The sequence below is a fragment of the Diachasma alloeum genome, unplaced genomic scaffold (assembly GCF_001412515.2).
Source record: "Diachasma alloeum isolate Michigan unplaced genomic scaffold, Dall2.0 Dall_scaffold_00185, whole genome shotgun sequence".
In the NCBI taxonomy this organism is placed as follows: Eukaryota; Metazoa; Arthropoda; class Insecta; order Hymenoptera; family Braconidae; genus Diachasma; species Diachasma alloeum.
The window spans coordinates 1,109,729-1,136,883 of NW_021680351.1; the positions used below are offsets into that span (position 1 = coordinate 1,109,729).

The window sequence follows — 27,155 nt, forward strand, 5'->3', positions numbered from 1 at the left end:
GGGGGGGGGGGGGGGGGGTAAGGGTTTAATAAAGCGGTTGAATAACGAGGGAGTTGAGGCACGCGCGCGCCTCTATCGTGTGTGGCTTTTCGTACGCTTTATTATTATTATTATTGTCCTCTCTCTCCTCTCATTCTTCTTCCTCGATCACCTTGCGAGATGTCGCCCAGGTCAACCCCGTTTTGTCTTCAAGGGCGTGACCCCGTGAGGTCGGCCGCGGCGGGGGAAAAACGTTTCTCGCATTTTAATTTTTATTTCTGCGAGGAGTTGCCACAAAGAGTCGAGGGGAAAAATAAATAATGGGTCGGCGAGAGGGGGGGGGGGCTTGGTGTTTCGTGTTTCTTCACCTCGTTAAGGCTGGACGGACGACGCACGGCGCCTCATAAATTTTTGTCAGGGTTTTCGGAAGGTTGTGGGGGTTGAGGGGGAGCTTGAGGTTGGAGGAAATGGTTGCGAGGTTTGATGCGGGGGGGATTTAATACAGTAGAGGCTTCGTATAAGATACCTCAGGGACAGTAGGAGAGGGGAATTCCGGGAACCCCTGTGCCCCCACTACGCGCGCCCATAGAGAGGAGAAAAATAGGGATCAGCGGGTTTCAAATAAGATACCTCGCTCGTTGCGCCGGAATTCAATGAAATTTACATTTTTACTGAATGAATATCGATAACTAGTCAATTTATGTGTTTAATGTTTTGAATTTGGATCGGACGTGTTCCCTTTTCTCTCTAAACATAACTTCGCGTGATAGACTGGCAGCGGATGTTGGGGGATTGTTGGTGGAGNCTTCGCGTGATAGACTGGCAGCTGATGTTGGGGGATTGTTGGTGGAGTCGAGAATAATCACAGACGAAAAATTACGATTTTTCGATGGGAAATGTGAAAAAAAAATCGATGTATATTTCCATTACTTGAAAAAAGTGGTGTGACCCCCCCTTAAGGTCATTAGACCCTCATGATCACTTCGTTTGTCCCTTCCGTTTGACCCTCAACACCGTATCCTTATAAATACTCTCTTCCCGTTGAAAAATGACCGGGGCCGTAGGTATCTTATAAGAAGCCCACGGAACATAAACACTCGGGAGCCGATAAAAGTGCCGGGAGTGGGGGTAAGCCTCGAGCGCTCGGAGCGCGAGGTATCTTATACGAAGCCTCTACTGCATCTGGATTCAATGTTTGTTAAAGGGGGAGGGGGGGTCATTGTGACCTCGTAGGTATTCTCAGCCTCCAGCGATGAGTATTCGCCGCTAATATTCATTGGCAATATGTTTAATCTAATACCGAGACGACTGATTTCGCCCGAATGTATGTCGCCGCACGAAGATCTTTTCAAGTGAAAACGTCTCTCCTTCTTCGGTTGTCAAAGCCCTGTTATCGTGTTTTCAACGAATAGATAATTTTATTCAAGTTTTCAGCTAGTTCGACAAGGAATTTTAATGATCGCCAATGAAACGGTAACCACTAATGCAATCAAATCGTTTACTCAACTCCGATTGACAGGATTTATGTCACAGGTTAGATAGGCATCATCTCCATCAATTAACCCAACCTTGACCACTCGTTCGCCTCATTATTTCCCCCGAAAATAACGAAGAAAAACTGGTGGTTCTGCATGACATTCAGAGACCCGCGTAATCTTCATGTGCATTAACCTCACCTCATTATTTTTCATTGCGCTGAAAAGAAAATCGTCGGATCTTTATTATGAAAAATGATGATGAGGCGGAGCTTTTTGCTTGGCTTGCAGGTGAATTTCCGAGGAAAGGGAGTTGATAATGTATTGTTGATGCTAGAATGAAGTGAATTTAGTCATTTATCATGGTCGAACTGGATTCGACTGGCACTGGTGTGGGAGATTGTGGCCCCAATATTGTTGATACCGCTAATTTTGGGGATACCTCGGGTACCTCAACCGGGCTGAAGCCCGCTGAGAGAAGCGTCTCCTTCAATCGAGACGTCCACGTCAAGAGGATCGGTGAGTCTTAATTTCACGCAATCACAATCGTTTTTCGAACCACGTTGTGATTTTATCCCTGATGTCGTGAGGCTGCTTGATTAATCGTCTTGAAAATTACAAATTTTCTAATAATTTCCGAGAATTTCCCTCTTTCAATGTGAAAATTCTCAAAAACGGATAATTCCACCGTTGAAAAAAAGATAATGAAAGAAATCTTTTGAGGTTTTTTGAAAATATCTCGAGAACGGCTGGGTTTAGCAAAAAATTTCACTATATTTTTTTATGGGGAATTCAATTATCTACAAAAAATATTTTTTGACATTTTTCGCTAAACCCAACAGTTTCGCAGACATTCGCAAAAAACTCGGCACAAAATCTTTCAAATCAATTTTTCCAATTGTTGAGTTATCTCATTAATGAGGGGTTCTGACAAAAAATGACATTAGACATTTTTTGTAGAAAATTGAATTTCCTACAAAAAATTTCTTGTGATATTTTTCGATAGACCCAGTGTTTGCGAAGATATTCGCCGAATAACCGTACTAAATCGAATGATCAGAGAAATTCTTCTAAAAAAATTACTAAATTCGCACTAACATTGTTAAAAAAATATAATTATCTTCAGGCAGCCTCTTTCACTACTAGCTCCACTCAATGCAAACCTCCTCATTAATAACTCACTTTACTTTAATGAGAATGAGATTGAAAACGATAAAAAAAAGGAAAATTAAGGAGATCATTGATAACTTTCTCTAATTCAATAACCAGAACAGTCATGCTGATTGTGTGGGGCTCGTACTAGGGGATTGGATGTGCTTGCGTGGAAGACTCAGCGGCATTCTGTGACGTAACAAATCCCAATAAAATTATTAATAATTAATTCAATCGACGGCAATTTAATTTGATTCAATTGTCAGGATTTTTTTTTGTCGAGTGTCTGGCTCTAGTCACCTGCGATGTTTTTCTCATTTACTCGGGTAAAACCGCAAGGTGACTTTAACGCTGCATTCGTGTGAGTCTGGTCTATCATTACGCAATGCGGATGATGTAATTGCCAGACGTTTTGTCACAAAATAAGAATGACACGAGTGGTTTTCCACCTGCTGATGTGGTGCTAATATTTATTGCAAATTTATACAATTTCGGAGAGGTCAGTGTCAACATTTCTCGCGTTTTCTTGTCCCATTATCACCTGAACTCTCTTTCATGCGCTGTGAAAGAAGCGTTATTTGACTGCTAATGGAGAGGAAAAGTGACTTTCGCATGCTGTATGCAATGCATTCGTGATTTGAGGAATATTCCCTTTGCAGAGGATTTATTTAGTTTCAGATGCGAAATGAATAACGTTTCAGTAGCGGATTAATAGTAGTTTTATTTAATGTTAGGGTTGGATACTCATCGCGAGATGAAGTGATGAAGTGAGAGAATGGAGTCGTAGAATTTCGAATCGAGTAGACTGTTAGAAAAAAAAATTGGACAGTTGACTACCAAAATCATCAAATTTCAGGTTTCACTGAAAATTCAGTAAAATTCCAGAATTTTAAGGGGCATAAAGACGACAATTCCTGAATTTATTTGAATTTCCAATCTAATCTGAATATTCAGTGTCAAATTGGATTGAATTTTCAGTGAAATCTGAAATTTCATAATTTTTTCCCCCTAAATCCTGAAAATTCACTAATATATTTAACAAAATTTTCTGGTTTTCTATTTATTTTAAGGCAAAATGGAACGGAAATTTACAGTTCTATTTGATTTTTCCACGAAATTCTGAATTTTCACTAACGAGATTTCCTGAAATTTTTGGTACAATTGCAACACGATAAAAAATTTCGGTATTTGGCACGGGGAATTCAGAGAGAATTTTTTAGTTTTTAATTAAATTTTATACTCAATTCAGGTATATTTTTTTTAGTGTTCCGAACTTCTCACCTCGATCAAGATCTCCAACCACCTGAAACAGCGAACCCCGGCCACTTCCATTTATTATAGTCATCATTAATACAATCCGCTCCCTTTCCCGATCCAAACCTCGTAAATATCCCAGTCCTTGAGAGGCCTAGGCCTCGTTTTGACACCAATCCCTTGCCTTTTACTTTCATGCAAATAAAAGAACGAAAGTGATAATAAAAATACCGCACCCGGAGCTACAAATATTTCACAAAAATAGAACACACCAATTGTCAGCTGATTGCTTCATAGAAACCGGGCTTAAGCGTTGAGAATATCCCCGGCATTTCTCCCATCCCGACGAGAAGGGATTATTATTAATTTCCACGTAATTCCTCTGCAGTGCGAAATAACTTGTCCGATGAAGTATGTCCGCTCGTTAGGGGTCTTTACGATCACCGGGGGGATTAGCCCGGGATGGATTGGCCGGGTGTGGAAAACCCACGGGGGTTAGTGAACATTAAAAAAGTCGGGAAGAAAATAGTCATCTCAGAATGCGGAAAAAAAATTCTAATGTCTGAAACTCATTCGAGACAAGTAATTTCTCATCTCCACTCACCTGCATTATCAAACTAGACCTGTGCGCGCGCTTATCTATTCACTAGACTTTCATTCATTAGACTTTTTAATAATAGACTTAGAAAAAATCGAATTTATTAGGTATTTTATAAATATTGATAATGATTTGAAGAGAATTAAGAGATTGAAGAGTGAAACATCAATGAATAATTTTTAATCTTCGATTAATTCTTTTTTTTTACTCTTTAAAATAATCTGATTAAAATCTGTAATTGTTGAAAAATGAGGGGGCGTTATGAATTCATTTCCGTGAGAAGCACGAATTGATCATTTTTGCGTATGATAAATATGAAAAAATTAAAATTTGGGAATTGAAGTATAATTTGTGCGTTAAAAAAATTTAGAAATACTATGTTTTTTTTCTCATGATCAACAATTAGCCAATTAGATATGTTTTGATATAAAGATAAACTTCACACATGAAAAAATGAAAAATATGACGCAAAAAAAAATTTTGGCTTTTGAAGAATTTGAAAATACCGGGGATTTTTTTCAGCGACTACTTCACGCGACTTATTGACCAATCAGAATTGAGGATTAGCTGTCAAGCAGTTTCGAGATAATTCGATATAAAACCACTTCACATTTCTTTCATCGTCAGTAAATCGGATAGTGGAGGTTAGGCTCATTACATCTTCCACTATTCCCCCATTTGCAAAAATAATGTTTCACTCAAAAAATCATACCGAGGATGAATATCTCTAACCCCACCCTCCCTTCGGCGTGCAACCACTTGTCACCGGTTGCATTCCAATGACGTTGAGCAATTGCACGTTATCCACCCAAGGACACGCAGTAAAAACCGATCTACTAAAAAAAACCCGAATGATTGGATAGAGATATTTATTGGCACGTGCTCTAAAAATTCCTCCGCACAGGTGATATCAATCTCTCCATCTCCCCTCGAAATTTATTCAATAATTATCCCCCAACCGCTATGTTCAATCATCTCGAATTCCATTCACTTCCAATAATCACCAGACCCCAAGCAACAGCAATTTTTCCCCTGAAATAGGAAGAGATTAGCAACACACGTTCGATCGTCTGCAATCTCGAAGGTCCCTCCGATGACCCTAGATCCACCTCGCAGACATCCCGACCCGCCTAGCTACCATAAATCCGTCACTTCTCCCCCCGTTTTCACTCGTCAACAAATTATCTCCCTCGCCATTTCATTAACAATTTTCCAATCAACCGAAAAAGCACTTCCGCAAGTTACCGAGACCCCTGACTTCTCCCATTCAGAATAAACTCCCGAGTCGATGTATCGATCGAGGTCAGAAACCGGCCGTTTACTATCCGTTTCTTGTCTCGCGCGAAAGGTCACGCTTTCCCCACATTCCCTACCCCCCTTTTGAAACATTTCATTTGCGAATAAGTGCACGGTTATTCCAGTGGAAAAATAACGTCATTATAAATTCAACTAGACCTGCTATCAGTGCTAATTGCTGTAAGCTACCTGCTGCTACCGTTTCCTGCCTTCACGACCAAACGAAAAGAAAAAAATTGCACGGCTTAATTGCCTTTATTGATTCCACGGCATAAATGAATCCTAAAAGGTTCAATTAAATCCACCGATAATTGCGCAATTGCTTAACGATTTCGAATTGCTTTCAGGCCGTGGAGTGCCGCGTGTGACATCAGCCCTAGCTGGTGATGGTGAAGGCAGGTTGATGCCCACACCAGTTCACAAAGAGAGCATCGGAGCTAGAAGCAAAGAGGACCTCGCCCAAGAAGCAGCCCTTGTTCTCCACCAAGTAGGAAGTCTAAACTGTGTAGCACGTGACAATAGACGATTACCAGGTAAATTCAATACATTACCAGTGCGACGTGGTACCAAGAAACGCAGTGATTTATCACCCAACGATCAGCGTACCAGTGAGATAATCAGTGAATCACCAACAACAAAGCGCAAGAAGAAATTAGACAGGAGTGTGAGCGATGCCAGCGCTCAGAAATACAAGAGCCCACTGGCTAAGCTATTCTCACCCAAGTTGGAGCGCAAACGTAATGTAACTGTTAAGAGAAGTGTCAGTGACGTTGGTACGTCTGATGGTGAAAAGATAAGGCGCAAGAGAAGTGGTAGTGATAACGAGACGTGTGATACATCATCACCAACTCCATCATCGAGGATTAAGAAGCAGTTGTCACCGATAATTGAGGTGTCACCCCAGATTGACAAGCCCTTTGATTTTACCGGTGTTGTGAAGCCACGTGAGCACATTGTTACGATTGAAACTGAAGTTGAGAGGGACGAGGTTGACGAGGCTAAGGACATGCCTCACAGTAGCAGATACGACAGTCGTGATACAGGTTCAACCATACGTAAAATGATACACAGATTGTCAAATGATCGTTCACCACCACCACGTTTGACCAGCACGATGGTGACACCTGGTCCTGGTTTTGGCCACAATAATAATCGACCTTTCTCTTATACAAGACCCAATGATGATATAACACAGCCGCCTGTTCAGACGAGCATCACGATTTCCGATAAAAAGAGAGCGCAGAGGAGTCACTCGGACAGTGATGAGGGACTTGGATTGGATCGTAAAGACTCATCGAGAGAGAATAGCCCAGCTGAGAAGGACTATCGAGGGGTCTCTGGGTACAATGCTTTCTACAACGAGTCACGCAGGAACAATGAGATCAATGGCTTTGATAATCGTTATGACAAGCCTGACAGATATACCTCGAAAATATTTGTTCAGGAGGATACGAATCGAAATATCGGGGGGATAACGAGTAAAACCAGTGAGCTGAGTGCTCGAAGGGATCTTCTGGAATCGAGAATGAAGTCTAGATTATTGAATGAGGATTCGTTCGCGGGAAAGAGCAATGGAATATTCAGGAAGACCGAGCACGAGATAATCGACAAGCCTATTGTTCCTTCTCCTGTTACACCTGATCGGGTCTCCTCACCGAAACGCTACTCTGAGACATACATCTCGGAGACGAGGACCAATAGCAATGGTGAGAAGTACATCTTCGAGAAGGAGCTGAGGGAGGACAATGGTAAGGTATTTGGCTTTGAGAAGAAGATCACCAACAAGATCCCGCCGAACTACACGGAACCCAAATCAGTCCGCGGAAATGGCTACAAAGTAGAAACGAGAACGGACAAGCATGGTGACAAGTACATTATCGAAACGAAGTTGCACGATGACTACAACGAGGGTGAGTTTAAGCCCTTCATGAGTGACAAGAGTCGAACGAGCCCTGAGGAGCGCTTCGAGACCCTCGGCAACAAGATATCCTACGTCAAAGCACCGGTGACTGTCAACAGATTCGTGGAGAACCGTGAATTCTCGAAAAGCGAAGATTTCCTGGACCGCGAGCCTCGTAATGTCTCCCGTAGGCGTGATCTGTACGTTCCCAAGATGCGGAAGAATCTGGAGACAGTCCGGGGTATTAGCAAGTCGAGTCAACGGTTGGACGAGGTCCTCGAGAAGAGCCTCCCGAGGTCCGAGTACATAACAAGATCGCACGAGAATCTTCGTTTGGACAGTGACTACGTGAACACACGTGACTTTCGTTGCGCGAATGGCCGGCCATCTTATCGAAACGACTTGCGCGATGGTAGACACAATGATGATTACGATACTGACATATCCCAGATGACCAACAGCCACTTGGAGACAAATGGCTACTACGACGAGGAGAATCGTCGTACAGCTCAGATAAGAAAGAGATACAACGGAAGTTATGATGGCTCGCCGCCGTCTCGCATGCGGAATGACTCGGAGCGCGGTTACAACTCGAGTAGATACGATTCAGACGCGACTGGAGGCCGGGAATCTGTGCATCGTCGTGAGGTGCGTTATCGCACTGAGGAAACGTCCAGAAGTGTTCGGAAAGAGCACCGCAAGATCCCGGAAGAGCGCTCCGTTCCACTGCGAGGATCGAGAAATCGGATAGATTACTTGGACGACTCGGAGTCAGCCAGAGAGAGCCCAAGGGGTGGGAAGACGAGGCTCCACCAGACACGTCTGGAGACATTCGACGAGAGCCCAGAGATGACACCTCGGGTATTTCACGAGAGCAAAGTCAGAAGAGAGAGACACGAAGCTAGGCACAGAGAGACGGGGCTAACAGACCCTGACAGGAAGGATCGCCTTGCTGACTCGGGTATCGAGAACGACTACCGAAGGGACTCTCATGAAGCGGATCGTCGGGAGCCTTTGGAGTCGGAGGACGAGGGCTTCGTTACACTTCAGTTCATCAAGCATGAACGAAAGCATACAGATCGAAACATGAACTTGACGCCGTTGGAGAAACGCAGGTATGACAAGTACACGTCCAACAGCAAGGTGACATCGAAGCCTCCGTCAGGGGTCAACGACAAGAAGTACGAGAAAAAGGTGACGAAGAAGAGTGGTACGATGAGTAAAGTGCGACAGCTCTTTGGGAAAAAGGAGAAAAAAGCTAAGGAGGAGAAGAGCAAGGGGAAGAGACGTCCTGGTGATGCCGATGGTAGTAGCAGCGGTGGAACCGGTGCTCTCACCGATGATGAGGTCACTCAGAGGTACAAGGAGTATCGAGGCGATCGACTCAGAAGTGCCAAAAGTGCCAGAGATCTTGACTACGACATCGAGCAGGTAAGAGGATCATTCTTAAATATTGTCTTTATCACTTTCTCAATCTACCGAAAATTGTGAGGCTCATAATTTCTTTCTTTTCGGGTCAAGACACTCACTCCTGACTGGGCCCTCATTTGAATACCACTTTTCGGTAGCTTGTCCTTTGCCATGTCCTAGTGAAGTGCCTTCTGTGGTATCATTTTGCCGATTACGTCATCTTGCTAACTGTAAACACAGCCCCTTCCCCGTTCTCTCGCTCCCTCTCCGTAAACTCAGCTATCATCATTCTGGTTTTGTCTCTGTGGTTTTGTCTGGGCGAGGCTCTGGTTAAACTTGGATAAAACCGCCTTGGGGTGTATTCTGTACACCTCCATGATAGCAATGGTGGCGCCCACGCTGAAAGCTTCTCTCGTGCGAATTTGCCTAAAGGGGATAAGTTGACGGGAGATTGAGAGAAAACTTGTTCTAGCTTCCTAGATGATCTCACCACTCTTTCTCATTTCTATTTTATTACTTTTTTTTTCTCTTGTTTCCATTCATCAACAACTACCTACGGTCAAATTATCAGCACTTTGTGGTCTTGGGGGGATAATCAAGTGTCAGATGAAACTGTCCAATCGAGACAAATTGGGAGGGCAAACAATCTGGGAAAGTATGCAGTGGCCGGATATTTGTTTCTGTGATCATTCACTTTTGGTACAATGGGAAAATGTTTGGGGGACTTTCGGAAACATAATTGTCTGGTCTCACATAAATTCCCAATCACGAATGGGAAGCAGGTTTTTGATTTATATAGAGATAAAAGGTATGCGATTTTAAAAGCCTCCACACCGAACTCACCAGTAATCGTGTACGTATTATATTATGACCTACACACATAAAACTTGATACAACAAAATTCACAATCCTTTCGTTCTGAAAGTTCACACCAATGGCATTCGTGTGCCAGTTTCATTCAAGGGAGGGCAAATGGGAGTTATAATAATTTAATAGTCGACCTCGATGCATGGGCGTGTTTGCACTCTGCGCAAACATTGAAAAATTAGCGGAATAGATACGAAAAAAAAAGGAAAACTATTCAACTCTTAATACAAGTGTAATTCTACTTCACCGTTGAAAGGATAATAAAAGCAAGAAAAAGTTGCTATTGCGAAAGTTGTTCTTGAGTTACGAATTAAGTGAATTACGAAATTTCGAGTGCACCTGATACTTTATTTTTATCTCTCGTCAATTTTGGCTTTTTCGAGTGGATAAAACCCGTCTTTCTGAAACGCAATGCGGTGGACAAGTCCTCTCCATATATGATTACTTGACGAGTTTTGCAATTGGATTCTTCAAAAGAATGAAATTTTCACTGTCGCCTTTAATGGAAGACGCACCGGTCCATTTGTCTATGTAAATACTTGATGATGATGACATCTGTAACATGACGAATATCATCGTGATGGGGAAAATGGGAGAGAGAGAAAAAAATGGAGAATTACATGAGGAGCAAACGAGGACAACTGGGGTTGACTTTCGAAATGGGTCCACAATTAACACGATCTTCTTGCGTGGTACCACATAACGAGTCTACCCACCATTTATGTCCCACATCCATAAATAATCATTAAAATCCTTGGATAGCAGATGTTATTCAATGTGTTGGTGCGTCAATATAATTTTCTGCACCTCAAATGCAACAGCATGATGATACTCGACTACTTTGGCTTAAGCTTGATGCACAAAAAGGATTGAGCTGAGGAGGAAAAAAAATTGTTGATTATCTTTAAGACACATCTCGAGTAATGTATATGGGCTGTAGGTGGTTGTTCAATGTATTATGCCTTGTAACACACGGCCAAACATACACACTGATGGGAACAAGAGAACTGGGAGAAACGTGAAGGTGGATTTAAGAGTGGAGAAATTGCGTAATATCGCATTCCATATATTGGTAGCTTGAATAACACTGTAATTCTCTGGGATCAAGCCCGAAAACCATTGCGAAATTTTGGCACCCACTGGGCCCACGTGACACTGGTCATTTGTGGGAGATGTTGGCTCGCTGGTGGTGAATGGAGCTGGAGAGGGGCCAGAGGTTTCGGGAGGATCGGTTTCAATCATCGTGAATCATCGTAAATGAAGCTATTGTTGATTTATACTCAGTTGGAGTAGTTGGAGATTTCGAAATGACCACCTGCAGATCTTTAGAATGGCTGCGGACAAAGGAACATGCTGAGGTTAATTGTTGTGGAGGAGTTTGGGAAGCCGTTCTTGAAGGGGAACACAGATGCCAGGCTTGCTTGGATTAGGTCATTTGAAGACTGGAAGCGATGGTGGGTAGTGGAAGTGACGTTATGAATGAGTTGAGAATTAATTTTGAGGGCCGAATGAGGCAGTTGAGGAGGAAACGAATGACGAACTTGAGTACAATCTTCTCATTTTGAGAAGGATTGCTTTGTTCTTGTGTCGAGAATGATCTAGTCTAAATATCAATAAAAATGCTCGGTATAAGCTTGTATTACTTGACACCAACACCTTTTTCGGGAAGACTGTCCTTGAGGTCTTTTCGGCATTCAGGAAGACATTCACGTCTCGTCGATCAGTTTACACTTGGAGATTTTGAAATGACCCCCTGCTGATCTCTCAAATAACTCCAAACAAAGGGAACATGTTGAGCCTAATTCTTATTAAGATATTAGGACACCCGTTCTTGAAGCGGAACACGAACTTCAGGTGTGCTTGAGTGGTATCAGTTCCCTTCGAAACTCCAAATCGATGATCTTGGTTATTAAAGTGACTTTATAAACAACTTAAGATTATCAAGTTTCAGGGTAGACTGACGAGATTAGAAAAAGATTGGGATCTAAGATTGGAATCTCCACAAAGATTCCTATCAAACATCTTAACCAATATGATCCCGTCAAAATATTGGTCACACTCCTTTCTACAATCATTAGTGACATTATAATTTCGAAGTGACCACCTACGAAGAAGGAATGTCAAGTCAATTCTTATTGAGAAGCTAGCACAACCGTCCTTGAAGCCTACAAAAGATCACAGCTTCTTCTCAAAACGGGAACCTTTCTCGACGATGGAATTATGAACAACTCAAGCCAACCGAACTCAACTTACGATGAAGTTAAAGATACCATTAATTGAACTACTCTTCACAAGAAACTTCCATTACTTGCTGAACAATACTTCATTCCGCAACCACGTTAAGCTATTCCATTTTCGGCATTTAAGAAGACTTTCATATTTTCCCAATCCCTTTCTTCCATCATCTCCATTCCTTTTTAACACCATCTTGTGCTTCCGGTCAAATCTCAAGGAGCGTAACACATCGACGAACTGCGGTACTGAGTGCTGAAAACGAAATGGAAAGTGTGATAGTCAGCATATACCTGAGTCAGTCGAGCATGCATATAAAACCTCCTGCCTTAAACCTGTGTATGTGATGCGTGCGAGTTGTTTCGTTACTATCGCCAACGGGTTTGGTAGCAAGACATTGGGCCGTATGTATGCAGGGGGAGGGGTAGAGGGGGGAGGGGGGTCTATAAGACCCACTTGGAAAAGTGGGCCTGTTGTTTGTGGCGCCTCGGGGCAACAACACAGGTGTCCAAGCGTCGTCTGCATTATGCCCCTCATATCATCAACCATTAACGCTCATGTGCGTGAGAGGAGAGAGGGACTATCTTGTTTACCTGCTAGGTGGGGTCTGGTGAATTTTAATACCTACGACATTGTAATTTGCAAATTGCGGTTTAAATCACGTATGACAGTTCCGCCACTTCTTTAACCCATCACTCGTACATTCTAATTACTAATTGCGGGGCAATTACTGAGGCACGAGCCTGTGAAAACTGGCGTTGCAGGGGGGTTGTTTTTGTGGGGATGAGGTAATGAGTTGTTATGAGGAATTTTTTAATTTTACCGGGGGATTTCGTTGGGAAAGAAGAAAGTCTTGGACGTCACGTGATTTTTTGCAGTTTTAACGTCTTGTGTTGCATCACAAATTGGTGAATATTGTACCGGGTAATTCCGTGTTTCGAGGTTTTTTTTATCCGAAGCGAGATTTTCCGCGGCCCAAAAACTTGGGCCTTACGCGCTCTGGGCCTTTTGACACGTGCAAAAAAATTTAGGCTCCATGTTTAGGACTGACCGCTGACTAATTGAAGCATAATTTTCGGGTCCCATTTTGGGCCATTGTCGGGCCTCATTTTATGCTTGATTCTTAAAGACTCAGTTTTGGGCCTTATTGTCAATGTCTCATTTTAGTCTCAAGTTTAGGGCCTGTTTCTTCCATTATCATTTGGAGGGGGGTTCATTTTAGGCCCGAGCCTTAAATCGTTATTTTTTGGGTCTCATTTTGGGCCTTATTTTACGCGTGATGCGTGAAAGGTAATTTTTCGGGCCTTATTTTGTGCACAATGCTCAAAGTATTATTTGTAATGATTCTTAAAGTATCATTTTTGGGTCTGATTTTATGGGCCTGATTCTTCAAGCACCATTTAGCGGGGACTTATTCTGGGCCCAATTCTTAAAGCATCATTTTTTGGGCCTCATGTTGAGCCATTATTTTTTGCTAAAAACATTTTTCAACGTTGATTTTCATTGTAATAATTATTATTTATAAAAGAAATCCTCCAAAAAGAGTCGAATTTGGAAAAGACGGCCAATAAACTTATAATACATTCCAATTGATAACTACATTTCAGCATGGCAATAAATGAATTGTGCCTCAATTCCACAGTAGAGACAGTCGAATTCGGTCTCTTTCATGGTTCTCCCCCTTATCTCAAAATTCTCATGTTCTCATGCACCGCTCCTCATTAATTCCCCGTGTTAACTGATTAAATATTCTGTTAATTAAACGATTCTCATGTAAGTTCACCATCAATTTTTCATTCTGATGAATCACCTCTCTATCTCCTCCCCTCGAGGAGAGATCATTACAACTTTTCGAAACTACGTGTTATTAGATTTCCTCTTTGGTACATTGTCAGGCCATATATGGCTCATCGAAGAGCCGGTGCAAAATGCTCGCCGGTGTCTTGCCACCACCATCTTTATCTCGGTCACGGCGACTACGTGAAAGTAAGAGCAACAAACGAGATACCCGGAGTCCGAGACACACATATAACATTGTAAAAGGAGGTATTGTGCGGCCAATTCTCGGTACGAGTCTCGGTGGGGGATGGGGGGGGCGGTTTTTGGAGGTGACCGGAGTCGCCAATTTCTGAAAATTGCTCTCACGGTTTTCTTCGTTTGCGCAAAAGGGAATCTGTCATTTTTTTTTTTTCGAGGGGTAGTTTCTTTGTTTTCTTCAGTCTGACATTGCTATTCATCTCTAAATCTCGAGGTGACCCGTGGGTCAACGAACAAATGCGGTCGTTATCCTGCTGATTCTCATAGACGAGATTAGAATTCTGAGTGAGTGGTCTGTTTTGCATAATTTTTTTCAGGTTGAGCTCGTCGTTATGAGGAGAGCAAATAATTATTTGAGATTAAATTATTATTCTGAGGGAATTTTTAATGGAAAGACTAATTATTAAAAAAATTTTATGATCTTTTAATGTAAAAAATGATTTTTTCATTTGTTTACCTTTTTTAATGTTTGCAAACGATTCAATGTTGACAATCGAATTTATAAATAGAAGAATTAATTATTGATGATTTAATAATCATAATAAATAACATGAATTTTAATTTCAATTTAACAACCTAAACGCATTGCAAAATAATAATAACTAATTCAATTATTTGCAAAAAAATTGAATGAATCAATTTCTAGAGCATCTATTCTTCCTCTAAAATCGATAATTGATTGATCATGTGATAAAAAAAAGTGTTGGAATTTCTCCGTCAGTACGAGAAAGCAAAAAATTGCAATGAATCCATGACTGGAAGAATAACTCGATTATTTAATGAAAAGTCTTAAACTTATTTCAATCAATCGAGAATAACGAATGACGAAATTAAAATCAACAGACAAATCGTCGATTGAATGACGATAAAAACTTCAAGAATTTTAATTACAAAGTGAAAACGAGTTGAATTGAATGACTAGATGAGGGGAAAAAATAAATCCACAATATACAAGTGCATTAATTATCGCCTATCACTTCTCTCACCTTAATTCCATTAAATTTCAATAAACCACTCGATACGACTGGACGACGAGAGAGACTGGCCAATGAAAGCAACATCTTGTTTCATAAAAAAAATGAGGGGAAATTATGGAATGAGTAAAGAGTTGTACAAAACATCAACTACTGCAATTTAAAACACCCGGTAATCTTAAATGCCTCTAACGTGGATACGTAATGCTAGTATTGGCACCCTCTAGGCAATACACCGGGCATACACGCCTATCACAAACAGTATCACGTTATTGCCTGGGGAATGTAGGTATTGGCTTTGCTTGGGTTATACCACAGGTGAAGGTATTGAAAGTCAAACGGTTCCGTTTTACTTTATCGCATATTTATGAACGATTTTGCATGAATAGAATTTGTCCGGCGGAAATATTTTTCATGCGTTGTTGTTATTTTAATAAATATCCTATTTTTGGCCGCAGGATCGCCAACTTTGGCCTCAGGACGGACAAAATAATTGATGAAGTGAATGCGATTGTTATTTGAAATATTCTTTCCAATCTCAGATTGACCGATTTGGATTGTGAGGGCGATTGCGCCATTTGTTGTGAAAAAAATTGATTTGGAAATAACCATCCCCATCAAAAAAAATATTTAAAAAATATATAATGTGGGCCAGATCCATATATTTGTCAAATTTATAAAGAATATTTTTAAAAATATATGAAACATGTGTTTTATATATTTTTTCTAATATAAATTGGGCCAATCTAAGATATTTTTTTGTATATTATTCAAAATGTATATTTTTCTGTGACATATTTTAATGTTGGGGTAATGTCGGTGCAATGTTGGGGTAATATTGGCTGCCAATGAATCATTGAATTCAATTTAAATCACATCACCACCGAAATTTCATTCGGAAACAAATTGCTAATTAGCGAAACTACCGTCGCCGTAGAGCCGAAGAGACGTAAAAGCTACGCTTATACATACCCTTTTCGCTAAAGTAATTTAAATACGTAATTTTGTCAAGTAGAACTGCCAAATCAGTCGAGAAGTTTTTATAGATTTCTGTCAATTTTCGGGGACAACAGTGTCTCAACCTCAGACACTAGACCCATTCATTGAAAACATTGCCAGATGAAGCATAAAATCATAGGGATAAAAAAATGTGCGATGAAAAAATATATCAATGAACCCAAGAGCTCGATAAATTGAATCCAACTCTACAACGTGAACTTCCCATAAAGCTCACCAACTTCGTACTTCCCTCACGTGAGTTAATACACCCGTGTTGACTATAAGGTAGCAAAAGTGAATTTGCACAGGCACCACTGTACGTATTATACACCAACATTACCATTGTAGTAAATCAATCGGGCGTGTTTAGCGAAACACCCGAAGGCAGTGCAACCTTGGCATGGTATTATATACGTATTATACATACGCGGGCGTTTAATTAAACCGTATATGCCGTCGACCTTATAAATTTGCCCAGCACGCCCATTTTATTTCACTTTGCGAGACGCCTTTTCAGCGTAACCTACATGCAATTATATACATCGGAAACAATCATATTCAATGAAGCTATTTGTCAGGGTGGAATTTATTGTTGCCAAATCAATTTCTGACATCAAATTCTCTTCAGAGTAGCTCTATCCTCCGGCCGGGCTGCGCTATACTTTTGGATAGTTTTTAAATTTTTCAACTAAATTGCATGGAAAAAATTTGAAAGAATTCATACCCAGTCAGTATTATCTAAATTAAATTTCGCGAAATATTGATACTTTTTCAAACATTTCCCGCTTATAAATGAATAATGACACTTGTTTGCAAAACGGTGGATTATTTTTTATGAGGTGTCAAATTTTTTTTTGATTTTTTCACATCTAACGAAAAAAAAATCAGATTTTAATCTTTGATTACAATGGAAATGTTGATTTTCACATAAGACACTGGGTTAAATCCTGATTTTTAAACATTTCTTCTTTGAAAAACCAAAACAGAATCTAATCGAGTTTTCTGCAATTTTTTTGCAGTTTTCAATAATCTTTGAATTTTTATGAAAAAATTCTTTCCGTGTAGTAACATTGAAGAGGATTTAGGGAAAAAATGCTTATGGAATTTCACAACTTGATTGAATTTTCAGGGGAACATGAACATTCAGAAACAAAATGACATGAATTTTCAATTTTTCCCTGAATTTTCCTGATTTTTTGGAATTTTCACAGAACAATTGAACTGAAAAATTAAGTATTTTATTGATTTCCAGATCATTTGAACAGAAAATCAATGGAATATTTGATTTTTCAATGACAAGATTTCCGAAATTTTCCGAAACATTTCCAGAATTTGGCAGGGAAAATTCAGACGAAAATTTTCATCAGTGAATATTATTTTTTTTTCCAGATTGATTTTTTTCCCATTACTCGCGCGTGTCAAATTATTTTTATTAAACGTTCTTCTAATTATCGACGTCAAAAATTCTTTGTTAATGACAAAATTTTCAATTCTTCATCTCTGCAATTTACGTTGCGCAAAATAATAATTCAAGATGAAGCAGTTAGAAATTCTGTTGTCAACATTGAGCCCATAACTCGGAGTTTTTCATTTGAATACGCATACCCCATAAATCCCCTGATTTGAATAAACTCTCCCTCTCTCCAGTCCCGATTACGTGATAAATTCCAGTTTTAAAATCGAGAGTGTTAAAAAAAAACATTCAACAACGGTCTCGATTCGGGCCGCTGAACCTGTCTGACTCTCACTCCCCGCAACCACTGGTGCACCAATATCGCAACTTCTCTTCAAATACGCGGAGATAAAACGCACACGATGGAGTCTCAATTCCAGTTGTATCTGCGTAATATCACACGATACCACACCTCAGTTTCGATAATACCACGGGGAACGAAAGGATTACAATATTTTCATCAATTATTTCTCAGGGAATCGATAAATTTTATGAAAAATGAAATTTCATGGACAGTTCACTGTTAATTTTCAGGACAGTGACGACACTGAAGGCGATTTAGGGAAAAAAGACGAGAATTACTTAATTTATTTGAATTTACAATCTAATGTGAATATTCACTGCCAAATTACATTGAATTTTCAGTGAAATGTGAAATTTCATGATTTTTCCCCCCCAATCGCATTCAGTGTCGCTGACCTAAAAATTCAAGAATTTATTTACCGGAATTTTCCGGTTTTCTATTCATTTTCAGGGGAAAATGGAACTGAAATTTAGTTCTTCTCGATTTTTCCACGAAATTCTGAATTTTCAATGATGAAATTCCTTGAAATTCCATTGGTAATTAAATTCGATAAAAATTTCCAAAAAGTGTACCGGAAATTTCAGACAAAAAAATTTAGCAGTGTAATTATTTTACACCTGATGAAAACTCGGAGGAAGGGTTCGTTCGGTTGCCTGAAGTATAACTTCCTGGAAAACGCGTAAAAATTGAAATTTTCGAGCTTAAAAATCGGATACAACTCCAAAGAATTTTTTCATCACTTGTGCGTAAAGTAAAATTTTGCGGACAATTCCACTTTTCACACATTGCGATGAAGATTAGGGCACAAAATAATTCATGAAAATCCCGAATTGCCTGAAATATCCCTAGGGCAGACGACGAAGTCAATTCGCACTCACAAAAATCGTGAGAAATGGGGAATCGTTTTCCGGCAATTTTTATGAAACGTTCAGTGAATTTTCAGGTTCATCACCGAACAAAGTACCAAATTGTCACGTAATTTTCCCGAAGAAGTAAAATCTCACAGAAACTTGCCGACTTATTATGCCTCTAAAATCAAAAATTCTTGAACGTTCAGCAATTTTTATGAAGCTGGTGAGTTACTTCTACGTTCCGTTCCGTAAAATTTCTCACTCGTTGGGAAAAAATGACGGAACTCCTTGTCCCCACAGCGGTGAGTCATCAGACGGCTGATTAATTTTTACGGAACAAATCCTAGAATTTACGTGACGATTCGTACAATTTCAGTTCCGACTCACTTTTCACTGAATTTCCCTGGCTCGCGCATTACGATTCGAAACGTAATTGTTACGTTTTTTTCTGTTAACTTTTATTGAGATTTTCTCTCCGTGCAGCCGCCGGAAAAAACCCCAACCAAAACCGGAAGAAAAAAACCCAGCGATGGAATGAAGACCAAAAAAAAACCCTGAAGAGACTTACAAGCAGAATGGAGAGGAGATCCTACCCTCCATCGGTATCGAGATTGTTTATTATAGGTGTGCCAACAAGAGTGAGACGGATAATAGAGGCCAGCAGCGAATGATCAAAGCGACCGAGTGAGAGCCTCCACTCATCCAAGAGAGACCGAGAAAAAGCATTTAGATGGACGCTTCGCGATTTTGTACTGTACATACACCTAGTATCCTCAAGAGAGGTAGTATAGAAAATTTTCTTTTAAATCCCCTCGCCTCGCTCCACCCGGTGTGTACACGCAGTCGCTTATCTGTGGGCACCGGGTGCTCCTTCGATATCTCTCAACTGGTATAAAACCAATATCATCGAACATGTATCAAAGCGTCTATATGTGTCAGGGGGGGGGGGGGGAGGGGAGAGTGAGGAGGGAGGAGGGAGGGAGTCGAGCGAGATTAGCTGTTCGGTATAAAATTCCACCTCACCCTTCTTGGTCTCCTTTTATTCCGCGCTCACCTCTCGGGGAGGGGAGGAGACGATGAAAAGGTGGAGTTTTAAGTGCACCCTGACGTTTTAAGTGCCGATGAAATTGTATGGGTGATAGTAAATGTTGTACTGAGGAATCAACGGGGAACAGTTGGAGGTGAATGCGGGGAGAACGATATTTGGTGAATTTCAACGAGTAGTTTCTGTTTTTAGGTGGGCGACAACTGCCGGAGAGGGTGGACTCAAGGGGGCGGGGGGTTCAACTTTGTAGAGGATAAAATGAGATCAATGAATTATATGAGAAATAGAATAAAACTAAAATTATAATTGAACTCAGTAGCGAAGTGGTAAACGGAGATAAGTCAATTGTGACTATTGACCAGTTTTCAATCAATATCTCGGAATTTAGGGGAGATAGCAAAATTTTTGTTATTACCTTTTTTGTGGAACCGTTTGAGTGCTACAACAAATGTGATTACAAAAATTTCGCTATCTCCCTTGGATTTTGAAATATTCCTCAAAAACTCGACTGGGAGATGAGACGACTTATCTCCGTTTACCACTTCACTACTGAACTTCTTTAGACGAAATTCACTAACTAGTTGAAATTCAACAACTGCACTGTTAGAAAATATCTGCGGGTGGATACGTCTAGGGTCTTCACATCCGAAATTTGTGATTCACATTTTTGGTCTCTTTCGTGCAGTAATAACCAATTGTCGGTATATTGCCGACCAGCGCTGAGGATCCCTTAAAATTGTAATTTATTTCTCGAAAAACTGGAGAATTTTGGGGAATTTTCTAGAACATTCTAGAATTCCGATAGATGGCGCCACTCCCGATAAGGGACCATAAGGACTTTTTCGCTAAATGCCCCCCCCCCGCCCTAAATAAAATACCCCTAAATAATAATAAAACGCGGACGTATCCACGAAAAAAAATTAAATTTCATGGACAGTTGACCACTAATTTTCAGGACAGTGACACTGAATGCGATTCAGGGGAACAACAATCATGAAATTTAAGCAGCATGCAGACGAGAATTCCTTAATTTATTTCAATTTTCAATCCAACATGAATATTCAGTGCCAAATTACATTGAATTTTCAGTGAAATCTGAAATTTCATGATTTTTTTCCTCTAAATCGCATGCAGTGTCCCTCCCGAAAATTCAAGAAAATATTTCCCGGAATTCTCTGGTTTTCTACTCATCTCCTGGTAAAAATGGAACTGAAATTGACAGTTCTCTCCGATTTTTCGACGAAATTCTCAATTTTAATTAAATTCGTAATTAAATTCGATAAAAATTTCCAAAAAGTACCGGAATTTTCAGACCTGCTGCAATCTAATCACGCCTGCATGTCAATGAACTCTTCATTTGCATCAAAAAATATTTCTTTGTGCGAAAACATTATTGATATCCAAAAAAACCCAAATAAGAATGATTTTTCCATCCAAATGCGATGAAGTAAATTCCCCCTCGATTTTAATTTAATCCCATGACTAACAAAGTTTTGTCATCGGTAAATAATAATATCGACGATGCAAAGGGCACGCCGACTGATGCTCAACGCAAGGATAAACCATATGCCTCGGTATTAAACAAGAAGTAGAGGGGGGGGGGATGATATCAGTGCGAGAGGTTGCATAATCTCGCGAACGTGCATCGCTCGGACACAGTCAGGCGTGTCAAGCATCTGCCCGTGCTAGAGAGAGAGCCCCAGTGGCGTGTGGTGGCGCGAGGAGGGGGGGGGGGATCAAACAACATTCGAGGCCGTGAATAGTTTCGCTCGAATGCACCGACATTTTTTACTCCACGAGGTTATTTATTTATTTCAGGTACAAGTGCCAAAGAACCAATGGAGTATATTTCAAAGAGAAAAATGAATGACATTAATCGGCGTAAAAATTGTGGTATAAAATGTGCTCAAGGCCCATTGTTTTTATTGTGTTGATGACCTTAAGGGAGGTGAATAGAATAAATCAGGTTAATTGAATCGTTATGGAGGGGAAAAAAATTAATGAAAGAGTTTTTCACATTTTTTTCTTCAGGAAATTCGTTGAGACATTTCCCTTGATCTACCTGAATAACTGAAATCGATGAATGAATGGGTGAGCTAATAGAATAAATCAGGGTAATTTAATCGTAATGGAGAAGAAGATGATTTTTTTTTGTTCGAATTGAAATGGAAAATTTTTTTCATTTCGTAGAAAATTAATTGAGACTAAATATTAAATCTCTGGTGGCATTTTCGATTGAATTTAACAATTTTTTACTTCAATTCAATGCTTTATGCGAAGCTTTACTCATAGAAATGATTTATTTAAATGAAATTCAAACATAATTTTTAATTTCTTTTTTATTCACTTGAAATGAATAGTTTTTTAAATATAAACAATTATTTCTTTCATTCATCGGACTAAATCAATGAGTGAAATGTTAAACAATAAATAAATGAATTCGTGGATAAATAAATGAATGAATAAACAAATAAATAAATGAATAATTGAAAATAAAAATAAAACAAAGTCCTTTGCGAAAAAAAAAATTGATTATCCGACGAAAAAACAGGCAATTGTCCTGCCCGCGGATTGAAATTCCCTGAAAAAACGATAACACAACCTCCACAACCTCATGAATGGGAAAATGGGGTAAGGTCATCACGATTCCCATGCTGTAAACCTGTGACCTCTGGACCATCGGTATTGTCCTTGGTTTTAATGCTGGTATCAAGACATGGTGAGCATCCCAATATGGCAACATGCTGTCCCACTTGCATCGGGTATTAAATCCTTGGATTGCTATCCTTACAAGGGAATAGCCACGCTGTCTTTTGTCATTCCACGTGGATTTTTCACCGATAAAGGTCGAGAGTCGGGCTTGACAACAAATATGGCTGGAGTCCCGACCGTCCATTGATTTATTTGGTAATCTGACGAGTCGGTAATTAATCCCTTGATGCACGGAGAGAAGAAATTAGTTGTGCCGAACAAATGATAATTTCAAGCGGAAATTGCAATTTTCTTGCCGAAAACTGTTATTCAGGGGAAAAAAATACTTAAATTGAGTATAAAATATACTTGAATCAAGTATATTTTATACTCGAATCAAGTATATATTATATACTTGATTCAAGTATATTTTTGAGTGGTTCAAAAAAAAAAAAAAAATCAAATAGAATTGAAATTTAGAGAGAAAAAATTCCGATTCGCCCGGCCGGGATCCGGAATCAAGTATATTTTATAGTCGAATCAAGTATATATTATATACTTGATTCAAGTATATTTTTTTCCGTGTCGGCAAAACTAAATAATTTCAAGTATATTCAAGTAATTTTCAAGTATATTTTATACTCGAATCAAGTATATATTATATACTTGATTCAAGTATATTTTTTTCCGTGTCGGCAAAACTAAATAATTTCAAGTATATTCAAGTAATTTTCAAGTATATTTTATACTCGAATCAAGTATATATTATATACTTGATTCAAGTATATTTTTTTCCCAGAAAAAAAATTGTCCCCTCGAAATTATTTAGTTTTGCCGACACGGAAAAAAATATACTTGACTTGCGTATAGAATATACTTGAATCAAGTATATAATATATACTTGACTTGCGTATAGAATAAACTTGAATCAAGTATATAATATATACTTGATTCGAGTATAAAATATACTTGATTCAAGTATATTCTATACGCAATTCAAGTCAATTTTTTTCTGTGTCGGCAAAACTAAATAATTTCGAGGGGACAATTTTTTTTCTGGGAAAAAAATTTTTTTTCCTCATCAGTATATTCTTTCTATTGTATAAATCTACGGAGTTCTCTCAGATATACTTGAATCGTATCAGGCCGGATTGTACCAAGCGCTCTCAACTGTAATATAAGGGTCAGACTCTAAGTGTGAGAATATAAGGGTCAAAAAGTGGAGGTTAAAAAATGAGGGTTGGAATATTAGAGTGAAAAACTGAGGGCCTGAATGTAAAGGTGAAGGAATGAGGGTCAGAAGGTCAGGGTTAAAAAAAGAGGGTCATATGAGGGCTAAAAACGGTGATCAAGCATAATATATGATTTATATTCAGACCCTCATTGGCTGCCACCCACTTTTTTTACTTTTATATTCTGACCCTAATATTCCAACCCTCATTTTTTCACCTCCACTTTTTGACCCTTATATCCTGACACTTAGTGCCTGACCCTTATATTAGACTGATGAGGACTTGCTGCAACCCGGCCTGATGCAAAAAAATCATCTTCGAATTGAAATACCCATCCCCCACTTGATTTTATCGATTTAATCAGCGGAAAATCGCCTACCCTTACCCTTTATCAAGCTGCCCCCCCCCCCAACCAAAAACATTTGTTCCACCCATCCCAGTTGACGCAGAATTCCCCAGATGCGAAACCGAAAGGTAATCACGATGAGAAGATGATGAGGAGAAAAAAACAGCGAAAAAAAATGCTAAAAACACTTGAAAAAAAACTTGGGAAGGGAGAAAATTGTGTGAGAAATCCAATCCGCTTCCATGGCGTTATTACTGTGATAATTTACAACATCTCGAGAGGGGGGCAACCCCCTGGCCCTTTGATGCGGCGTATGACCGTTTATGTGCGGTGTAAACCTCCAGGATCATGGGAAAAGTGTTGGGACCATTAAGAAAATGCGCAAAGTGTAACCAAGAGCACTTGAGTAATGGGACGACACATAAATGTTGATAGAACGATTTAACAGCCATAACCACTTTGTTACCCAAGTTTTATGATCATTCGGACGTTTCACTGCATCAATTGTTATTTTTTTTTTTTTTTTTTTGAAAAGGGAAAATTATTTCTCCGATTTTCAAGAAATTGAAAAATTAAAAACTAGTCGACGAATTAAATTTTAGCTAAGTCAAGTATATTTGATTATTCGTATCAGCCCGGGTTGCACCAAGCGCTCTCAAGTGTAATATAAGGGTCAGACTCTAGTGTGAGAATATAAGGGTGAAAAAGGGGAGGTTAAAAAATGAGGCTCGGAATATTAGAGTGAAAAACTGAGGGCCTGAGTGTAAAAGTGAAGGAATGAGGGTCAGAATGTTAGGGTTAAAAAAAGAGGGTCAGAATATTAGGATAAAAAAATTAGGGTCAGAATATAAAAGTAAAAAAAGTGGGTGTCAGGTAATGAGGGTCATGTAAGGGCTAAAAACAGTGATCAAGCATAATATATGACTTATATTTAGACCCTCATTGGCTGACACCCACTTTTTTTACCCTGATGTTTTGACCCTAATATTCTGACCCTCATTTTTTAACCTCCACTTTTTGACCCTTATATTCTGATACTTAGTGCCTGATTCTTATATTACACTTAAGAGGGCTTGCCGCAACCCGGCCTGATGCAAAAGAATCATCTTCGAATTGAAATACCCAGAATCAAGTGTATTTTATACTCAATTATTGACTAATTAATTATTTAACGGTAATTGTAATTCATGGATATGGCTGTTACAATTTTTTGCTTCGATTCGGAAGCAAAAAATTTCAAGTTATTACCAGAGCCAGAAATCTCCCAATGAAATCATGAGGCTTACGAGCGTTTCCTCCCATTCACTCCCGCGAAACACAAGAAAAACGAATTTCTAGTTATGAAACGACATAATTAGCATACCCAGCGTCTAATAAAGTGTCCCGTCGGTAATTACCTCATTTCCTCAATTCGATAATTTGTAGAAAATTTGTATAATCCCAGATATGATCCACAATTTAGAGGCCTACTGATCCCTCAAGAAAGTAGAATTCCCTCTGAAATCGTCGGATCAACTGATCCTTTCGTGCACCCAGTCGTGAGAAATGTACAGAGCCAATTTCTCATGATGAAATCCATGAATTAGCATATCCAGACACTTGCAGTCTCCCAAACCTTCCAATTACCTCGTTTTATGGGAGACATTCACCAGTGGAAATCAAAACCCTTCACTTTAGCCAAAATTTACTGGCATTTTCGGTAATTAAGGAATTATCTGGGGAAAAATGTGGGAATTTATTCATCAGGGAATTGTAATTTTCATTTCAATTTTAGATTGTGTTTTCTCCATTTTTTTTTCTCATACAGTTTTTCGTTTACCATTAGTTTTGAATTATTTTGAAAATCATTTTGACTACCAAACTAGATGGTCTCTAGAAAATATTTTCGCAATAATCTATAATTCCCTGTTAAATTTGATCCATCAAATAAATCGACGAATGTTTATTGAAAATTTAACAAATGGTTGTCGAATGAGATTGAAAAATCTTTTTCTGAATTTTAACTAATTAGTTGTTAAATTCCACCAACTAGTTGTTGAAATTCACCAAATAATTTTCTTCGTGTGCGTCGTGTATCATTTCTATCAAATTTAATTACCACTGAAATTTCGAGAAATTTCGTCCCTGAAAATACAAAATTTCATGAAAAAATCCAAGAAAACTGTAAATTTCAGTTCCTTCTTCCCCAAAAATGACTAGAAAACCAGAAAATTCTGGTAAACATAGGGGAGGCTGGGGTAAAACGGACAATCTTGACTTTTTTTAAAATGTTAATGAGGGGTTGAAATGTTGATTAAATTTAATAATTCTTTTACAATACAAAGAAACAACTCTTCCCCTTTGTGACGAGCCTAAATTAAGCTCAATTGATAAATTTGTTTCTCAGTTATAAATAATTTTAAAAAAGTCTAAAGTGTCCATTTTACCCCACCCTCCCCAATTCTTGAATTTTCAGGGCAGTGAAAAATCATGAAATTTCATATTCCCCTGAAAATTCAATATAATTTGCCACTGAACACACATTAGATTGGAGCCCCAAATAAATCAAGTAATTCTCGTCTCTCTGCGCTCAAAATCCCGGAATTTACTGAATCAGAAACCAGTGAAACCTGAAATTCCATAATTCTCTTCCCCCTAAATCGCCTTCGCATCACCCTCCTGAAAATGACTAATCAGCTGTCCACGAAATTTCATTTTCTCCCAAACCCCGCATGCGCACCAAAAAATCAACGACCAATCCCCCGGCATCCACTGTCCCACTTGTATATCCTTAACAATCTCCTGAATCAATTCAACACGAGTACCCGAGCTGTCTCACTCGCCGTCCCCTATCCACTCTGAAATTCTCAAAGGACACACGGCGCAACAGTAGTTTGCACATACGACTGAGAAATCAGTATATACGACCTTCCACTGGACAACTTGGCTCTTGCTACCAAGGACGTTCTGCGGCTATATGCCCCCATGTGGCTACCCTCCTTCTTATACACCACAGCCTTAATTCTCATGTATATGCGCATGCACTTGTGACGGTATACCGTATAAAACGTCATTGAAAAA

At 39.3% G+C, this 27,155-nt stretch overlaps 1 protein-coding gene across 4 annotated transcripts in view; it reads left to right on the forward strand.

The window, feature by feature from the left end:
* LOC107048157 (zinc finger CCCH domain-containing protein 13) overlaps positions 1-27,155 on the forward strand; it is a 129,138-nt gene that overhangs the window by 79,602 nt on the left and 22,381 nt on the right. For 2 of the 4 annotated variants that reach the window (XM_015271200.1, XM_015271201.1), the window contains exons 2-3: positions 1,746-1,973; positions 6,102-9,085. In XM_015271200.1, coding sequence (XP_015126686.1) covers positions 1,817-1,973; positions 6,102-9,085 — 3,141 coding nt within the window. In that variant the 5' untranslated portion in view covers positions 1,746-1,816. The remainder of the gene's footprint in view (positions 1-1,745; positions 1,974-6,101; positions 9,086-27,155) is intronic. The other 2 variants (XM_015271202.1, XM_015271203.1) reach the window with 1 other exon arrangement.